Source organism: Cebus imitator, unplaced genomic scaffold (assembly GCF_001604975.1).
Source record: "Cebus imitator isolate Cc_AM_T3 unplaced genomic scaffold, Cebus_imitator-1.0 Scaffold24, whole genome shotgun sequence".
Lineage (NCBI taxonomy): Eukaryota > Metazoa > Chordata > Mammalia > Primates > Cebidae > Cebus > Cebus imitator.
This window is the reverse complement of record NW_016107339.1, coordinates 14,534,313-14,550,450: the sequence shown is the minus strand read 5'-3', so window position 1 is coordinate 14,550,450 and position 16,138 is coordinate 14,534,313. Positions and strand designations below refer to the sequence as shown.

Sequence of the window (16,138 nt, the reverse complement as noted above, 5' to 3'; positions counted from 1 at the left end):
AAAAAAAAAAAAAAAAGTTAAAATTTTTGTAAAGACAGGGTCTTACTCTGTTGCCCAGGCTGAAATACAATGGCACGATCTCACTGCAGCCTCAACTTCCCAGGCCCAAGTGATCCTCCCACCTCAGCCTCTTGAGTAGCTGAGACTACAGGTGTGAACCACCATGCCCTGCTAATTTTTTTCCACTTTATAAAAAGTCCAGGCTGGTCTCAAACTTCTGGGCTCAAGCAATATGCCTGTTTCAGCTTTCCAAAGTGTTGGGATTACAGGCATGAGCAACTGTGCCAGGTATGATGTGAGTGTTGTTTTCAACTTGCTTGTGATCTAGAGGTAAAGACTGACAGAAGGCTGGGCATGGTGGCTCAAGCCTTTAATACCAGCACTTTGGGAGGCTGAGGTGGGAAGATCACAATGCCAGGGTTTCGAGATCAGCCCGACCAATACAGTGAAATACTGTCTCTACTAAAAATACAAAAATTAGCCGGGCATGGTGGCACACGCCTGAGGTCCCAGCTACTCAGGATGCTGAGGCAGAAGAATTGCTTCAACCCGAGAAGTGGAGGTTGCAGTGACCTGAAATCATGCCACTGTACTCCAGCCTAGATGACAGAGCGAGACTCTGTCTCAAAAAAAAAAAATTGACAGAAATCCACAATTACATACAGCATGGAAAGTGACTTATTTTTTTGTTACAAAATTTCCAACATACACTCTATTTCAGAAATTACAAGATTCTTGGCCAGGCACGGTAGCTCATGCTCATGCCTCAGCACTTTGGGAGGCTGAAGTGGAAAGATCACTTGAGCTCAGGAGTTCAAGCCTAGCCTGGGCAACATAGTGAAACCCCCATTTCTTTTTTTTATTTTTTAAAGATGGGGTTTCATCATGATGGCCAGGCTGGTCTTGAACTTCTGACCTCAGGTGAGCCACCCACCTCAGCCTCCCAAAGTGCTAGGATTACATGCGTGAGCCACCGCGCCCGGCATGAAACCCCATCTCTTAAAAAAAAAAAAAAAAAAAGGCATGGTGGCACTCTCTTGTAGTTCCAGCTGCTTGGGAGGCTGAGGTGAGAGGATCACTTGAGCCTGGGAGGTCAAGGCTACAGTGAGCCATGATTGCATCACTGTACTCCAGCCTGGGTAACAGAGCAGAGTGAGACCCTGCATTAGAAAAGAAAGAAAGAAAAAGAACCACATCATTTTGGGCTTTGTATACCGAGTGCCTGACACATAGTGGGTCCTCTATACATGTAAATAAACCTCCCCTTTTTAATAGGGGTGGGGCTAATGCCTGAAGCACAGCTCATGCTCCCAGCTCAGACAAGGTGAAGATAAGACAGGTTTGAGAAGAGTGAATTCCCAGCAGACCAGTGCCACTCCCTGGAAACCTCACAGGGGAGATTTGGGAAGCTGCTTCTCTTCCAGGTCCCCCCCAGGGAGTCCCACCTGGCTACTACCTAGGGCTCTGTGTTCCAAAGGAGGAAGACTTAACAAAGCAAAACAATCCAACCTGTTATCGAGCCTTAATCAGGTGCCAGGTATTGTACTAAGGACTTTATGTGCCCAAAGTCATTTCATCTTCTCAGCCACCCCAGGGATGGGTATTGAGATTATGCCTGTTTTACAGAGGAGTGGGGCCGAGTGTGGTGGCTCACTCCTATAATGCCAGCACTTTGGGAGGTTGAGCCGCAGCTTGGGTATCTGGCTACCTCGGGGCAACCCCAGGTGTTCAAGACTAGCCTGGGCAACACAGCAAGACCTTGCCCCTACAAAAACCTTAAAAGTAGCCGGGTGTGGTGTCACATGTTAGTAGTCCCAGCTACTCAGGAGACTGAAGTGGGAGAATTGCTTGAGCCTGGGGGATGCAGGGTACAGTGAGCTGAGATTGCACCACTGCACTCCAGCCTGGGCGACAGAGTGAGACCCTATCTCAAAATAAAATATGTAAATAAATAAATAAACAAATAGGATTGGGCTGAGACTCAGAAGGTGAAGTGGTTGATGGTCCTCAAGAGACAGAAATGTCCTAGGGCAGGGTTGAGTAAGCCCTGGTATCCAGGCTTGGCTATGCCTTCAGGGACAGCATGCCAGCTCTCCCAGCCTCAGTTTCCCTCCCTGTATGACAGATAGCTCAACAGGAAGAGTACCATGTGTTCTGGGGACTGGTTCCTTCTAGCTCTGCTGGGGGTTGGGTGTGGATCTTGAATGAGTTTCTTGCCCTCTGTGGCCTCAGTCTTCTCCTGTACAATGAGGAATGTGACCCCTCCAGCCCCTTGGCCCTACTAGTCCTACCTCTGTGTCCCCCCACTTCCTCTTACCATGGGATTGCATGATGTATTTATTGGCACGTTCTCACAGCCAGGGGAGCTGACGTTGGATGCCCAGAGCACATACTGGGGTTGCCCCGATGTAGCCAGGTACCCGGAGGGGAGTCAAGGAAAGCATGGATACATGAGGTCCACACAGGCCACTCACTCCTTAGGGATCTGTTCATAGGTGCTTGCACAGATCGTTTGCTGCACACAGAGGGCTGAAATTCAGCCTGTGTGCACTCTTTCAACTCTGTTCAGGCACAGGCTGCTGTATTTGCCCAGAAAAAGAGGTACCTCCTCCAGTGACAACAAGGCTCTGTATTGGGCAAGTATTGCTTTGTTTTCCATCACCCCCCAGGACTCCAAGAGGGGCTGGCTGCATGGGCAGAGGATACAGAGCGGTCATGGCCCAGTAGGCAATGCAGATGAGGAGGAGGACAAAGGTGACCAGCGGGTAGAACATGGTCGACATCATGTGTCCCACAGCCCTGCAGGGGAGACAAGAGCTGTCCACTGGCACCGCCCCCAGCTATCCATCTTCTCAAGGGGCTGACCCCACTCTGCCCTCATAGGGGCCTGCCCCGCTCCCTCAGGGTGGGAGCAGCTGGGGCAGTGACATTGTCTTTCATATCTGTGTCTCCAGGGCCTGGTGCAAAGCTAGGCGTACTGGCTGCTCACTGGATAAACAGAACTGAATAAATCAGGCTCACAGGACCCTTAGAGGAAACTACACTCACAGAGAAGCCACCTGGGGCAGCTTTGGGTGGAGTAAGGGAAGATCACCCCCAAGTGTGATCCCTTGGCAGGTATGTGTGGCAGTTCTTGGTCGGGAGCAAGCTGCTGCTCCTCCTGGCCTGGATTTCCGCCATTCCACTCAGCCACCACCACTCCCACCAACCTCTCAAGAAGGCCTATGTCCTGTTCTAGGCACTCATTTAATCCTCACGACAACCCTAGAAGGCAGGAATTATTGTTACCCCCATTTTACAGATGGGGAAACAGAGGCTCAGAAAGGCGAAGCCACAGCAGTGTTCGCCACTGTGCTATGCTTCCCTTCTCCTCTGAGGCTCCCTGCCACCTCTCTAGCAACCCCGTCCTGGGTCCACCCTGTCCTCAGCCCCGTCTCCCTCCCAGGCAGGCCCTAACTTGCTGGCCTCCTTCAGGAGGGCGATGGCAATACGAATCCGCTGCCGCAGGAAGATGAGCACCAGCAGCAGGATGGCTTCCAGCACGGCCAGCACGATCACTGCAGAGGACGGGCAGGCAGACCTAGGTCAGGGCCAGGGCCAAGGTGGGGCAGGGCCCAGGGCAGTCCTTGGGCAGCTGGTGGCTTGGGGGTGGGCAGGACACTCACGGGCGGCCAGCCAGGTCTCCTGCACGCTCTGGTAGGCACTGAGGTTGGTGGTGAAACCCAGCTGGGAGATGGAGGCGCCCTTGTCCCGCAGCACTCGGTACTCCTCCCAGCAGTAGTAGATGGCGTATGCCAGCACCCCCAGAACCCCCAGGATCAGCACCAGCACCAGGGGCCCGGCCACCAGGCGGAGAAGCAAGATAAACAGTAGGCTCAAGACCAGAGCCACCCCCAGGGCACTGCAGGCAGGGTGAGAACAGTGAGTTTCAGCCCTGGACCCTCAAATCTTTCCCCGTTCAAAGGCCCCCACTGCCTTTCCATACACCACCCAATGTCCCCAGATTAGGCCTCTTTCCCTTATAAATCCTGTTGGGCTTGGAATCCATTCTGAGCTCTGGCTCCTCCCCCTCTGTCCAAAGCCTGTGTTTCAGACATTGGGGGAGGGGATAGAGGATCAGAGAGGGAGAAGGCAAGGACGTGAGAGGAGGGGACTTTGGTGACTCACACAAGAATCCAATACCAGGACTGGGCAAAATCTTCAAAGATCTTAACACTGATGTCTCGGGCATTGAGGCTGTCGATAAGACCGCTGTTGGGGAGACAGAGTTAGATAGGGCTGTGGGTGGAAGGGGTGAGGCCACGGTCGGGGAGGGAGGTGCCTACCTGATCCCCTGCTCTATGGTGGTGCCATTGGTGATCCCTGGGAGCGCAGGTGGAGTAACGTTGGTCCATGGAAAGCAGCGCCCCAGAGCTGTAGGGGAGAGTCGGGCTGCTGGGTGAGGGGGGCCAGGAGCTCTGCCTGGAGGGTCCCTGGCCCCCTCCCAGTCCACAGTGCTGTCAGGGGAGGCAAGGGTGATGGGCTTTGTGTTCCTCAACGGGCTGCTTTTGATTTCACAGTCAAACAGGCTCCTGCCCTGTGGAGCCCAGTCCATCCCCTTCCTCCCTTCCCTGCCGCTGCCTTGGTTTGGACCCTCCTCTCTGCTGGCCTCAACTCTTAGAACACTCCGCCACCCTTCCATCTGCCCTCTACCCTAGTGGAGTGCCAGGGAGACCGTGGCACAGCCTGGACTTGGTCACTCCAGGGCTCTGAGTCTCTCTGTGATTTGGATATCCCCAGAGGCTCTACCCCAGAGATTGTGTCCACACTCGCAGCCAGGCTTCCAGGCCTTGCTGTCCAAGTCCAGCCCATGTTCCCTTCTCCTCTATATCTTTGAGCTTACTGTGCCTCTCTCTCAGGGCACTCTTTCCACCAGGTATCCCATCCATGACTCCCTGTTCAACTCCAGCTCCATCTTGCCTCCTCCAGGAAGCCTTCTGTCCTTATCCCTATCTCCTTTGCCTACAGAGCCACTTACTGCCATCCTTGCAACAACTTTGCCAGGCAGGCTTGCTCTGTCATTTACATTCTATTTATTTATTTATTTTTGAGTCAAGGTCTTGCTCTGTCACCCAGGCTGCAGTGCAGCTGCACGATCATAGCTTACTGCAACATTGAACTCCTGGGCTCAAGCAATCCTCCCCACTTAGCCTCCCAAGCAACTGGGATTACAGGTGTGCACCACCACACCTGGTGAATTAAAAAAGTTTTTTGTACAGATGGGGTCTTGCTATGTTACTCAGGCTGGCCTTGAGCTCCTGGGCTCAAGCAATCCTCCCACCCCAGCCCCACAAAGTCTTGGGATTACAGGTGTGAGTCACCACACCCAGCCTACTTATTTTATTAGAGATAGGGTCTCCCACTCATTGACCAGGCTGGAGTGCAGTGGCACAATCATAGCTCACTGTAACCTCAAACTCCAGGACTCAAGTGATTCTCCTGCCTTAGCCTCCTGAGCAGGTGGGACTGCAGGCATGAGCCACTGCACCCCGCTGTCATTTTCATATAGTCTCTTTGTGAACAACTCTGATCTCTTCGCCTAGAATGTAGCTGAAGCAGGGAGCAGTTGTTATGTACCCTGCCTCTGTCCCCAGCACCTGGCACATAGTAGGTTCCCAAAACACTGATGGTCTGACTGCAAGGCCACATAACAAGAGAAAAATGAAGACCTGATGCTAATTCCAATTTTGCCATCAACAAGCTATGTGACTTCACTGTCTCTGGCCTAATTTCTTTATTTGAGCAATAAAAACATTGGACGACATGATGTCTGAGGAAGGAATTTGTGCTTCTTACCTGGAGCAGAGGGGAGGAGGAAACTGGGGCAGAGTTCCTGTTGCAGGCTTGTGATCACTGTCTGTGGCAGGAAGTGGGGGAAAGGACAGACAGACACACAGACACAGAGCGGGATGAAGAAGCGGGTCCCCTCACCACCACCACCATGGGGCTTAGCCTGTCCCACACTCCCCACCAGGAAAGCCAACCTGGTGATTATCTACCCAACTCCTCCTCCCACTTGTGCCCACTCTGGGTCCTCCTGGGTGACAGTGATGAAGTTAGGGGCAGTATTCACCATATTCCAGGGTACCCCTGGCAGACAAAAGTTCCTGTTTTTTGTATAGAAGACTTCCCCAACAGTCTGCAAGAACTGGCTATTTTCCACAGTCCATGGGGCCTCTGGGCAGGAGGACACACACACCTGGGGGTGGAGAGAATGCTAAGGGGCTGGAACTTGAGACCCTGGGTGAGATCTGGGGCAGAGGCAGGGCCCAGGCTCTGACCTGGGGTGTGGGACACTGTAAGCCATTCTCAGCCACTGAGATGATGTTGGTGGATAGGATGCAGCTGAAGATGTTGAAGTACAGGAGATACGGCTTATCTCTGTGGGAGGGGAGATGCATGTGCATCAGGGCCTGGTCAGGTGTCGGAGGAGGGGAGGGACCGCTAGGGTGGTTTCTTTCTTTTTTTCTTTTTTTATAAAGACGGGGTTTCACCATGTTGGTCGGGCTGGTCTTGAACTCCCGACCTCAGGTGATCCGCCTGCCTTGGCCTCCAAAGTGCTTGGATTACAGGCGTGAGCCACCACGCCCGGCCATAGGGTGGTTTCTTAAGAGAATAGTGGGCCCAGCGTGGCCCAGACCAGTCACCCCCAGGTCCTATCCGTAGCTCAGCTGAGGAGGTAGGGAGATGCCTAGAAGATCTCTCAGAGTAATTCAGCATTGCAACAGCTAACAAATGGCTCAGAGCATGAACTTGGAGCTACATGACTTCATATCATCTTTATGACCTTGAGCAAATTACTTGTTCTTGGTCTTGGTTCTATTACACATAAAAAAAATAGTGCCTGCCTCATGAGATTTCAATGAGCTTGTGTGTGTAAAGTTTACTGCCTGCCTGGAACATAGTAAATGCTATATAAATATTACAGGTTTTATTACTTATTGGACATGTGAAGACTGTTAGCATTGCTTCTGGAATCCTCCTTGAATATCAGATAAGGAAATCAAATCTCAGAGAGGTTGAGTCACTTGCAAAGGCCACACAACTAAAACTTGACTCAGTTGGGGATCCAAACACCAATCTCTGAACTGTAAAACTCATAAACTTAACACAACTCTCCATTGCCTCCCATTTCTGGGGGGACTCAAGAAGCTAACTGTCCAGCAACGGTTCTCAACGTGGCCTGGAGTGGTCAGATTCAGGGAGGCTGAGGTGGGGTGGGGACAACAGGGGAAGGTTGTGGAAGAGCACGGACAGGTCTGGAGCCTGAGTTGGGGGGTGTCTCTTGCCCTCCTCTTCTTGCCTTTATACTCACTTGTTCTCCCCCATGCCACAGTAGGCCCCAGTAGAGTTCCTGGGGTAGAGGACTTGCCGAGGGTCTCCATACACCCAGGCTGGAGACAGAGGCACAGATGAGTCACTGGAGGGCAGGGACTTAGTGGGGCAGTTATGGGAATGGTCCCTCCTTGGATTACTGCCCCCACCCACTACCCCGGCTCCGAACAGCGGGAAACTCACCCACAATCCCCACCACGATGTAACCTAGAATAAAGAGCAGGAAGAGCACGCAGCAGATGACGTCTGTGCAGCTCCTGAGAGAGAAATGGGAGTCTGAGCTAAGGAGCCTTGGGAGCTGGGGCTTGTGGTCTCAAGGGGTCAAGGGTTAGAGAGTTGGGGGATGCTGGAGTGTGGGCATCAGTAGGCTTTATTTTTATTTTTATTTTTTGAGATGGAGTTTTGCTCCATTGCCCAGGCTGGAGTGCAGTTGCACGATCTTGGCTCACTGCAACCTCTGCCTCCCAGGTTCAAGCGATTCTCCTGCCTCAATATCACAAGTAGCTGGGACTACAGGTGCACACCACCACGCCTGGCTAATTTTTTTGTATTTTTAACAGAGATAGGATTTCACCATATTGGCCAGGCTGGTCTCGAACTCCTGACCTTGTGATCCACCCACCTCAGCCTCCCAAAATGCTGGGATTACAAGTGTGAGCCACCACACCCGGCCTGTTTTTATTATTTTGAGACAGGATCTCACTCTGTCACGCAGACTGTAGTGCAGTAGCGTGATTTCGGTTTACTGCAACCTCTGCCTCCCAGGCTCAAGCAATTCTCCTGCCTCAACCTCACAAATACCTAGGATTACAGGCGCGTGCCACTACCACCCAGCTAATTTTTGTATTTTTAGTAGAAAAAGGGTTTCACCACGTGGCCAGGCTGGTCTTGAACCCCTGACCTCAACGCAATCCACTGCCTTGGCCTCCCCAAAGTGAGGGATTACAGGCATGAGCCACCATGCCCGGCCCAATTCTATATTATTTTATTTAGAAAACCTAGCGAGGCACTGTGGCTCATGACAGTAATACCCACTATGTGGGAGGCTGAGGCAGGGGAATTCCTTGAGCGCAGGAGTTTGAGAGCAGCCTGGGCAACACAGTGAGATTCCCATCTCAAAGAAATTAGCCTGGTGTGATGGTATGTGCCTGTAGTCCCAGCTACTCAGAAGGCTGGGGCAAGAGGATCACTTGAGCCTAAGAGGTCGAGGCTGCAGTGAGCCCCTATCTCCAAAACACAAAAACAAAGAAAACTTTTTTTTTTCTGAGTGGGTAAACTTTCTTCTGAGGTTAAAGACAGAAAAGCACACAACTTGCAAGGGCTCCACTGGGTGAATTCTCCCCAAATGCACACACTTGTGTAGCAGGCACTTAAGAAGCAGAACATGCCCCCAGAACAGGGAAGCCCTGGATGCCTGCTCCAGACACAGCAATCTGTGCAGGGCACAACCCTCCTGGGCAGGAGTTTCCCTTTTTCACAAGTGTCTTACTAATATTTTAGCAAATACAAAGCAAATATTGGATTCCACACTGCACCCACCACCCCCAGCAGCCCCCAGGGCAGTGCCCAGAGCTCACCTGTTCTTGATGGGGCCTCGAAAAGAGGGGTCGTATTTGACTGGCTTCCCTGAGGGACGTGGAAAGGGGCATGGAAAAGGGCATGGAGGGTGAGTCTCTCTCTCTGCATATCTTGCCCTGCTGAGTCCTCCCAGCCCCAGGACCCTACCCAGGCTTCAGGTGTTTGGAGGGAGATGGACTAGGGCAGGACTGGCAGGAGGGAAAAACTGGGGAGCAGGAAGGGTAGGATCCAGGCCTGGTCAGCAGCTCAGCAGCTCCCTGGGAACTCCACCCAGGCAGCCACAGGGAGGGGAAGGAAGGCCTTTGTAGTTTCTGGCTCACACCTCAAGGCAGTCTGCCTGGGAAATGGCCTTGGTCCCCTGCCCACCCTGGCACAGTTCTCCTGAGTCTCCCTCCAGCTGGGAAGTGGGACTCCCACGGGCTCTCATGCCCTCATCCTCAGTCCTCTCTCCTCCCTAATACCTCCCTAAGGAGCACGCAGACCCGCAGCCCCTCAGGGAGGTCATAGCCTCTTCCCACATCTGCCCCAGGCTCTGCCCTACACTCTGGCTTAAGGCTATGGGGAAAGAAATTGGAGCCAAAGATGTCAACCCCAGCAGAGCCTGGGGAGGGAGGTGGCCCTGTACATCCTCACTCTGGTAGGACCTCAGTCCCCTGGCCACGGTGTGCTCTGGGCTCTGGGCCAGCAGTCAGAGTGACACCTGAGCCCGGCCATAGAGATTGCAGACACGTCTAGTTCCTGGTCCTCCCTGAGTACACACACAGGGAGGAGGGGTGCCGGGCAGTCAGGGTTCCTGTGGGCACTGAGGAGGGAGGGTGAAGGCTGGGCAGGAGTCTGGGAAGGGGCGGGTGGGGTCTGCTCTCCCCAGGTACCCTGGACTCTGTCCCTCCATGGCTCATGGACAATGATTGACCCAAAGCCGCTCCAGGAAGTCTACTCGGGAGTCCTCACTGCCGACTCCCCTGTGCCCCAAGGGACTCAAGGCCTCTCCTAAAGGAGTCCCCTCCTGGGGGTTCCCTCCCTTTCAGACCAGAAGCTCAGAACTCAGAGTCCTAAGGGGCCTCCGCAGGTGAGTCCCCGGTCTTCATTGCTCATGAGGATCTGGAGACAGGTCCCCAGCTTCCTCTCTCCTCAGAACCCCAGCCATGTTCCTTGCAGAGATTCTGGAAACAGGCTCCCTGCCGTTTCTCCCCTCAGGCCTCAGGCCTCACCCCTCACAGGAACCCCAGGGGCCCTGGCCTATTCCTCAAAGTACCCCAAGACCAGCCCCTGCTCCTAGCTCCTCACAGAGACCCCTAGGTAGGCCCCCAGCCCCCTTTCCACAAAGACCCTCAGCCCCAACTCCTCTCAGGGACCCCCAGCAGAACCCACTCCCCCTGCCACTTCTCCCAGAGACCCCGGCAGGCAGAACCCGGCCCACTCAGGGTCCCCTCAGCCCTCACAGGGAGCGGGCAGGCCACAGGCAGCTTTCCCTCTCAGGGACCCAGAGTCCAGGCTGAACGTCCTCCTCCTTACAGGGACCCTAGCCTCACGCGCAGCAGATTCCATAGCACAGGACGCTCCCAGCCTCCTGCCCCATTCTGCTCAGAGCCCCAACTTGCCACCTTCCATCCTGGCTTTGATTCCCAGGGCCCTGCCCTCAGGGACCCAGGGTCCAGGCCTGAAATCCCCCTTCTCCTCCCAAGGACCCCAGCCCCAACTCCTCAGAGGCACCCAGCTCCACTCCCCATGGGCTCCCAGCAACAGCCCCAGCCCCCAGCCCATCCTCCTCCCAGGACCCTGACTCCCTCCCTCCATGGCTCCCGGTTCCCGGGCCCTCCTCTCAGGAACACAGGACTTTCCTCAGTTCCTCTCCCTGGAGCCAGCTCCAACCACTATTCCACAGCACCTGTCCTTCCCTCCCTCCACGGGGTCCTGGGCCTCGCCCCAGACTCACCGTAGGCCTCGTCATCCTCGTCCCGCTTTCCCCCCATGGCTCAGTCTCCGGAGTGATTGGAGCCCTGGAGACCTGGCGTCTTACCTGCCGCCCGCCCCGCCCTCCCACACGTCACAGCCCCACCCCGCCTGTGGTCCCCGACACACTCTAGTTCCTTCTTCTCAACTCTGTGCTCAGCGGGAAGCTGCAGCCTGGGACAGGGGCTCAGAGCCATTTCCTGGGGGCACTGCGGACCACAGTGTGAAGGACCTGTCATGCCCTGATAAGAAAACGCTTCATGATCTTGCAAACTACCTTAACTGCCGTACACTGCCAACACACTCCTGCCGAAGATTAAAGTGTGGAAATTGGCTTTTTTTTTTTTTTTTGAGATGGAGTTTCGCTCTTGTTGCCCAGGTTGGAGTGCAATGGCACGATCTTGGCTCACTGCAACCTCCACCTCCCAGGTTCAAGCGATTCTCCTGTCTCAGCCTCCCATGTGGCTGGGATTACGGGGGTCTGCCACCACGCCCAGAGAATTTTTTGTATTTTGAGTAGACGGGGTTTCACCTTGTTGGCCAGGCTGGTCTTAAACTCCTGACCTCAGGTGAATTCACCGGCCTCGGCCTCCCAAAGTGCTGGGATTACAGGTGTGAGCCACTGCGCCTGGGAAATTGGCCCTTTGTAATCCCTCCACTGGATTTTCATGGTGGCTGCCTGCACCTCCCACCCCACCGGCACCCTGCACTGGCTGTCACATCAGCCACACCCATCCAGCCTGCTTCCCATCCCTTTCTGGCCCTTGAACCCACCTTCCCTCTGAGTATGATTCCTCCCCACCCCAACACAACAATCACGGTTTATTACCAAACCCAACATTTATTGAGAACAAAAGAAACCAGTTGGCATAGAGGTCCAATTTCAATTCATCAAACTTCAACTGAGGATGGGGAACAGGAGGGTGGCCCTGAAGCTGCCCTCCCAGGGAGGAACCAGCTCTGGGAGGGAGGGTTTGTCAGACCTCCAGGGCCTGGCTGGGGTCTCTGGTCAGGAATGTGTGAAGGGGTGGTAGGGAGAGAAGATGGCAGCACCCCCAGGCATGGGCTGTGAGCAGCTGGTGGCAGTGGAGGCGGCTGAGCTGTGGCCCATGCTGGGGAGGGAGGGTGTGGTCCGTTCTCAGGTGTTCACAGGGGGCAGGGAGCTGAGCTCGGGTAGCAGCTCAGGGTGTGGGTCCAGGCGGGCCAGACGGCTCTGCTCTAAGGCAATGGCTTCGGCTGAGTGCTTGCACTTCTCAGAGCCACACTGGCAGGTGAAGTATTTGCTTTTGATGTCCCAAAAGCGGTCGCCATAGTCAAACCTGTCAGAGGAAAACAAGAGCTTGTGGGACCTGGACCCAGCCGAGAGCCCACCCCAAAGACCCTGTGGATGGCACTCCCTAAGAGGGACCCTGCACCCACCCCATGTTCTCCAGATGGGCTCTGAGCCCCCTGTATGTTCTATGGACTTGCAGCATCAGCACTGCCTGGGGACTTGCTAGAAATGCAGAATCCTGGGCCCCATCCCAAACCTACTGAATCAGATTCTCTCCGCGAGGCTCAGGACTGTTTCACCAAGTCCTACAGGAGATATTTATGTATACTGAAATCTGAGAAGCTCTGCACTAATCCACGTCTGGACACCAGGTACACACCAGCCTTCAGGTCCCAGGCTTGCTGCATCTTGAAGCCCTGGCAGAGTCCCTAGAGACCCCTAGAGTCTCACCCTAGCTCCTCCCCAGTCCGGATGTCTCGGGAACTGAAGAAGGCGATTCGTGGAAATCGCAGGTCTTGGTGCAGCATGAAGACCCGGACGGGAATGATGTTGGGATCACACAGGTGGTTGATGAAGCGGCTGATGTTGCCATAGTAACGGGCATCAATGCAGTACACCTCTCCATCCTGTGGGGGAGGATGGCACTCTTCACATCTCCCCCCACCCTGCTTGCCTGATCGCCCTCCCCACCCATTGACTCCCCAGTCCCTCCCCAGGTTTCCATTTGCTGACTTCTCAGGAGCTCCTGAAAGCTAGCCCTGGGGAACAGCAGGGTAAGGAGGGTTTCCTGCTCACCTTGTTGTCTAAGTCGAAGAGGTAAGAATCATCCTCTCTCACGTCAGCCTCAGCATCAGAGATCAGCTCCCCGACATACCTGTGGGACAGGAATCCATGGTTCTGAAGCTGTGTGGGCTACTAGGAGGTGGCTCCAGGCCCCTATCTCCTCACAAGCCCGTGGAATCTGGAATAGGCAGGGCTGGCAGGTGTAGGTGAGGGAAAGCCTGGAGCAGCAGTGGTGGAAAGGGCAGCATTCCAGGCTCGGCAGAGAAAGCCTCCAGTCAGCACAGCGACAGACGCGTGGCTCTGTGGTTAAGGGAATTAGTGTGCAGGGGCAGTTGGCCTGGGTGGGGAAGTTTGGGTTTGGACACAGAGAGGTTTGTGTACTAGGAACCACCCAGCAAGAACGGGCAATGTCGGACAGGAGAGGGGTCAGGGCTGCAGGAAAAGCTAGAGATGCACAAGTGGCAAGGAGTGTGGGGCATGAGTGGGGGCAAGAGCACCTACATTTGAACACCAGAGGGAGGAGAGGAGTCAGCTGCCTAACGAGGGGTGAGCAGACGCCAGGAGATTGAGACACATGCAGACGACATGGGGTGGGGAGTGACTGTCAAGAGACAGCTTCAGCAGAGTGGGAAGGGCAAAGGCCGATTTTGGCAGGGACAGACAGTGGAGTGGATGGTGGGGACACTGAGGCCCAGCAGGAAGGAGCTGCTTGCCCGAGAAGTTGAGATGACATGATGGAGAGAAACTGGATGGTCTCTTGAACAGGCAAGCAGGGCTAGAAGACTATATTTTTTAAAGGCCAAAGGATGGCCGGGTACGGTGGCTCACGCCTGTAATCCCAGCACTTTGGGAGATCAGGGCAGGTGGATCATCTGAGGTCAGGAGTTCAAGACCAGTCTGGCTAACATGGTGAAACCCCATTTCTACTAAAAATACAAAAAATTAGCTGGGCGTGTGGCACATGTCTGTAATCCTAGCTACTCAGGAGGCTGAAGCAGGAGAATGCTTTAACCCGGGAGGTGGAGGTTGCAGTGAGCTGAGATTGTACCATTCACTCCCTCCAGCTTGGACATTGAAAGCAAAATTCCATCTCAAAAAAAAAAAAGAAATAAAAAAAGAAAGGCCAAAGGAGACCAAGGTGAGACTGAGGGTCGTGTGATAGAAGCTAGGAGAAAGAGGGAGATTACAGATGCTGGGCAGAGAAAGAACTGATGGGGAGGGACCCTGAGGTGGTGGACAGAAAGGTAGCTGTTATCACCTCCACTCCACAGACAAGAAAAATAAGGCTGAAAGAGGTTAAGTAACTTGGCCAAGGACATCCAGAAGCCAAGAGAGGCTCAAACCCAAGTCTGTCTGTCTCCCAAACTGGCGCTTTCCCTAGCTAGGAAGGGCAAGGAGAGGGTGGAGGGGAGGGAAAACAGGCTCTGTGGTCTGGGCAGAGTGGAGGCAGGTGCCATCCTCAGCTGCAGGGATGGGGGTCAGAGAAGGCTGGCTGGAGAGTGGCCAGATGGAGACATGTGACCCATCAGGGCAGGGGGCTGAGAGGGAGCCCTGGCAGTCAGCAGTGGGCATGTGTCCCCTTCCCACCAGATGTCAAGATGCCCCCGGTGACTTACTCGCAGATGAAGGTTCCCTGTGGGATGGTCTGCAGGGCGCGGACCCCCCAGCCCATCTTGGCTGTTCGGTAGAGCTGTAGCCGAACCCTGGGGGTAGAAGAGAGGGCACTGTTGGATGGAGCCCTCCATCCAAAAGCCCCAGGGACAGGGAGGAAAGGGTGAGGTGGGAGGGAGAGAGAGAGAGAGAGAGAGAGAGAGAGAGAGAGAGGGCTGTGGAGCAGGGCCTCACTTGATGCCACTCTGTACGACCCGGTTCTTGCAGTTTCTCCAGCAGGAGCATGCCTGGTTACACTCGAAAATCAGTGGGGGCTCAATCTTGTTAAATTCCTGGAGCAATCGCCCATCCTGGGGTGCAAAGGGAGGAGAAGACCGTGGTTTCTCTGTGGGGGCTACCTCAGCTGCACAAGGAACCCCAAGACTCTACAGAAAAACCCACCACTGAACTCGACTCAGAAACAGGGAAGATGGGATTGGGAAGGCCACACAGACTTTGAGATCCCAGAGTAGGAAATGCACGAGCATCATCCCTGATTTGCATAGACCTGGGCACACGCCCATTGGTGTCACAGCCATGTCCCAGGATTCCCAGGCCTTGCCCAGTTCTCTCAGTCACTTCTCCCACAGGGTAGGAGATGAGGGACAAGGTCCCAGGGAGTTGGCCTGTTGGAGGATGGCTCCTCTGAAGGAGAGGCCAGGTCTCTGTGGCCAAGGCAAGGGACACGCACCTTGTCATACCAGCACCGGATGCTGAGTTGGCCGCACAGGCAGTTGGAGCTGGAGCAGTCGTCCACACACGTGCAGTGCTGCGACGAGGAGGCAGGGGTCAGCTTAATCCCACAATTGGTCTGGGCCCCTCTACTCTCAGTTCCCCCAACTCCCCAACCACTATCCTTTTCTTTGGGGTCCATGTTTTACAACGTGGGTGGTGATGGTCCTAGGGTGACAGGTCATTAGTATGTTGCTCTGGTGGTGTCCCCAGAGCTAATGGGAGCTCATATGACACCTTCCTGTGACATAGGAAAAGGTTCCCTCCCCTGGGGCGGATGCGACCCCACACCAGGGCTCCCTGTCAGCCAACACTCTCTTGGCCAGGTGGCCTTGTTGGTTCAAAGCCTGTCCAGCTGTACTTGGCAGCTCTCAGTGTCCTTCTGGGGAGGCCTGGGGCCCCCACTCACCTGCAGATGGGTGATGTTGCGGTCGATGTTCATGGTGGACGTCTCGCAGTTTTCCGAGATGTACTTGTAATCCTCGGGGCAGGGCTCCCCGTCCACACCATTGACACAGGGAATGGGCACGTTCTCATAGCCCCGAGCCACATCCCTGCAGAAGACGGGGAGAAGGGGCTGGGAGGCTGGAGAGCGGGTGAGGGGCTACTCCAGGTATAAGGAGAGAGTTGAGGAGGTTCCTGGGCCTGGGGCAGGGGAGTAAAGTTGCCAGGTGAGATGCAGGACAGTTAGTTAATATGGAATTTCAGATAAACAAGAAATAGCTTTTTAGTACAGTATGTCCCCAAAAATTCCATGGGACATTCTCGCACTAAAAAAGTATGCATCTGGCCGGG

At 54.4% G+C, this 16,138-nt stretch overlaps 2 protein-coding genes across 7 annotated transcripts in view; both read right to left on the bottom strand.

Moving 5' to 3' along the window:
- Positions 1-10,986, bottom strand: part of SLC44A4 (solute carrier family 44 member 4) — a 15,885-nt gene extending 4,899 nt beyond the window's left edge. For both annotated transcript variants that reach the window (XM_017522334.2, XM_037736312.1), the window contains exons 1-13: positions 10,889-10,986; positions 8,952-9,000; positions 7,558-7,631; positions 7,355-7,433; positions 6,321-6,420; positions 6,113-6,238; positions 5,836-5,896; positions 4,326-4,413; positions 4,168-4,251; positions 3,666-3,901; positions 3,458-3,557; positions 2,707-2,799; positions 2,318-2,420 (exon numbers count right to left, since the gene is read on the bottom strand). In XM_017522334.2, coding sequence (XP_017377823.1) covers positions 2,318-2,420; positions 2,707-2,799; positions 3,458-3,557; positions 3,666-3,901; positions 4,168-4,251; positions 4,326-4,413; positions 5,836-5,896; positions 6,113-6,238; positions 6,321-6,420; positions 7,355-7,433; positions 7,558-7,631; positions 8,952-9,000; positions 10,889-10,925 — 1,230 coding nt within the window. In that variant the 5' untranslated portion in view covers positions 10,926-10,986. The remainder of the gene's footprint in view (positions 1-2,317; positions 2,421-2,706; positions 2,800-3,457; positions 3,558-3,665; positions 3,902-4,167; positions 4,252-4,325; positions 4,414-5,835; positions 5,897-6,112; positions 6,239-6,320; positions 6,421-7,354; positions 7,434-7,557; positions 7,632-8,951; positions 9,001-10,888) is intronic.
- Positions 10,987-11,726: 740 nt separating this feature from the next.
- EHMT2 (euchromatic histone lysine methyltransferase 2) overlaps positions 11,727-16,138 on the bottom strand; it is an 18,000-nt gene continuing 13,588 nt past the window's right edge. For all 5 annotated transcript variants that reach the window (XM_017522323.2, XM_017522324.2, XM_017522321.2 and 2 more), the window contains 7 exons: positions 15,753-15,897; positions 15,303-15,380; positions 14,807-14,922; positions 14,578-14,664; positions 12,974-13,052; positions 12,629-12,804; positions 11,727-12,224 (listed from right to left, as the gene is read on the bottom strand). In XM_017522323.2, the coding sequence (XP_017377812.1) occupies positions 12,044-12,224; positions 12,629-12,804; positions 12,974-13,052; positions 14,578-14,664; positions 14,807-14,922; positions 15,303-15,380; positions 15,753-15,897 (862 nt within the window). In that variant the 3' untranslated portion in view covers positions 11,727-12,043. The remainder of the gene's footprint in view (positions 12,225-12,628; positions 12,805-12,973; positions 13,053-14,577; positions 14,665-14,806; positions 14,923-15,302; positions 15,381-15,752; positions 15,898-16,138) is intronic.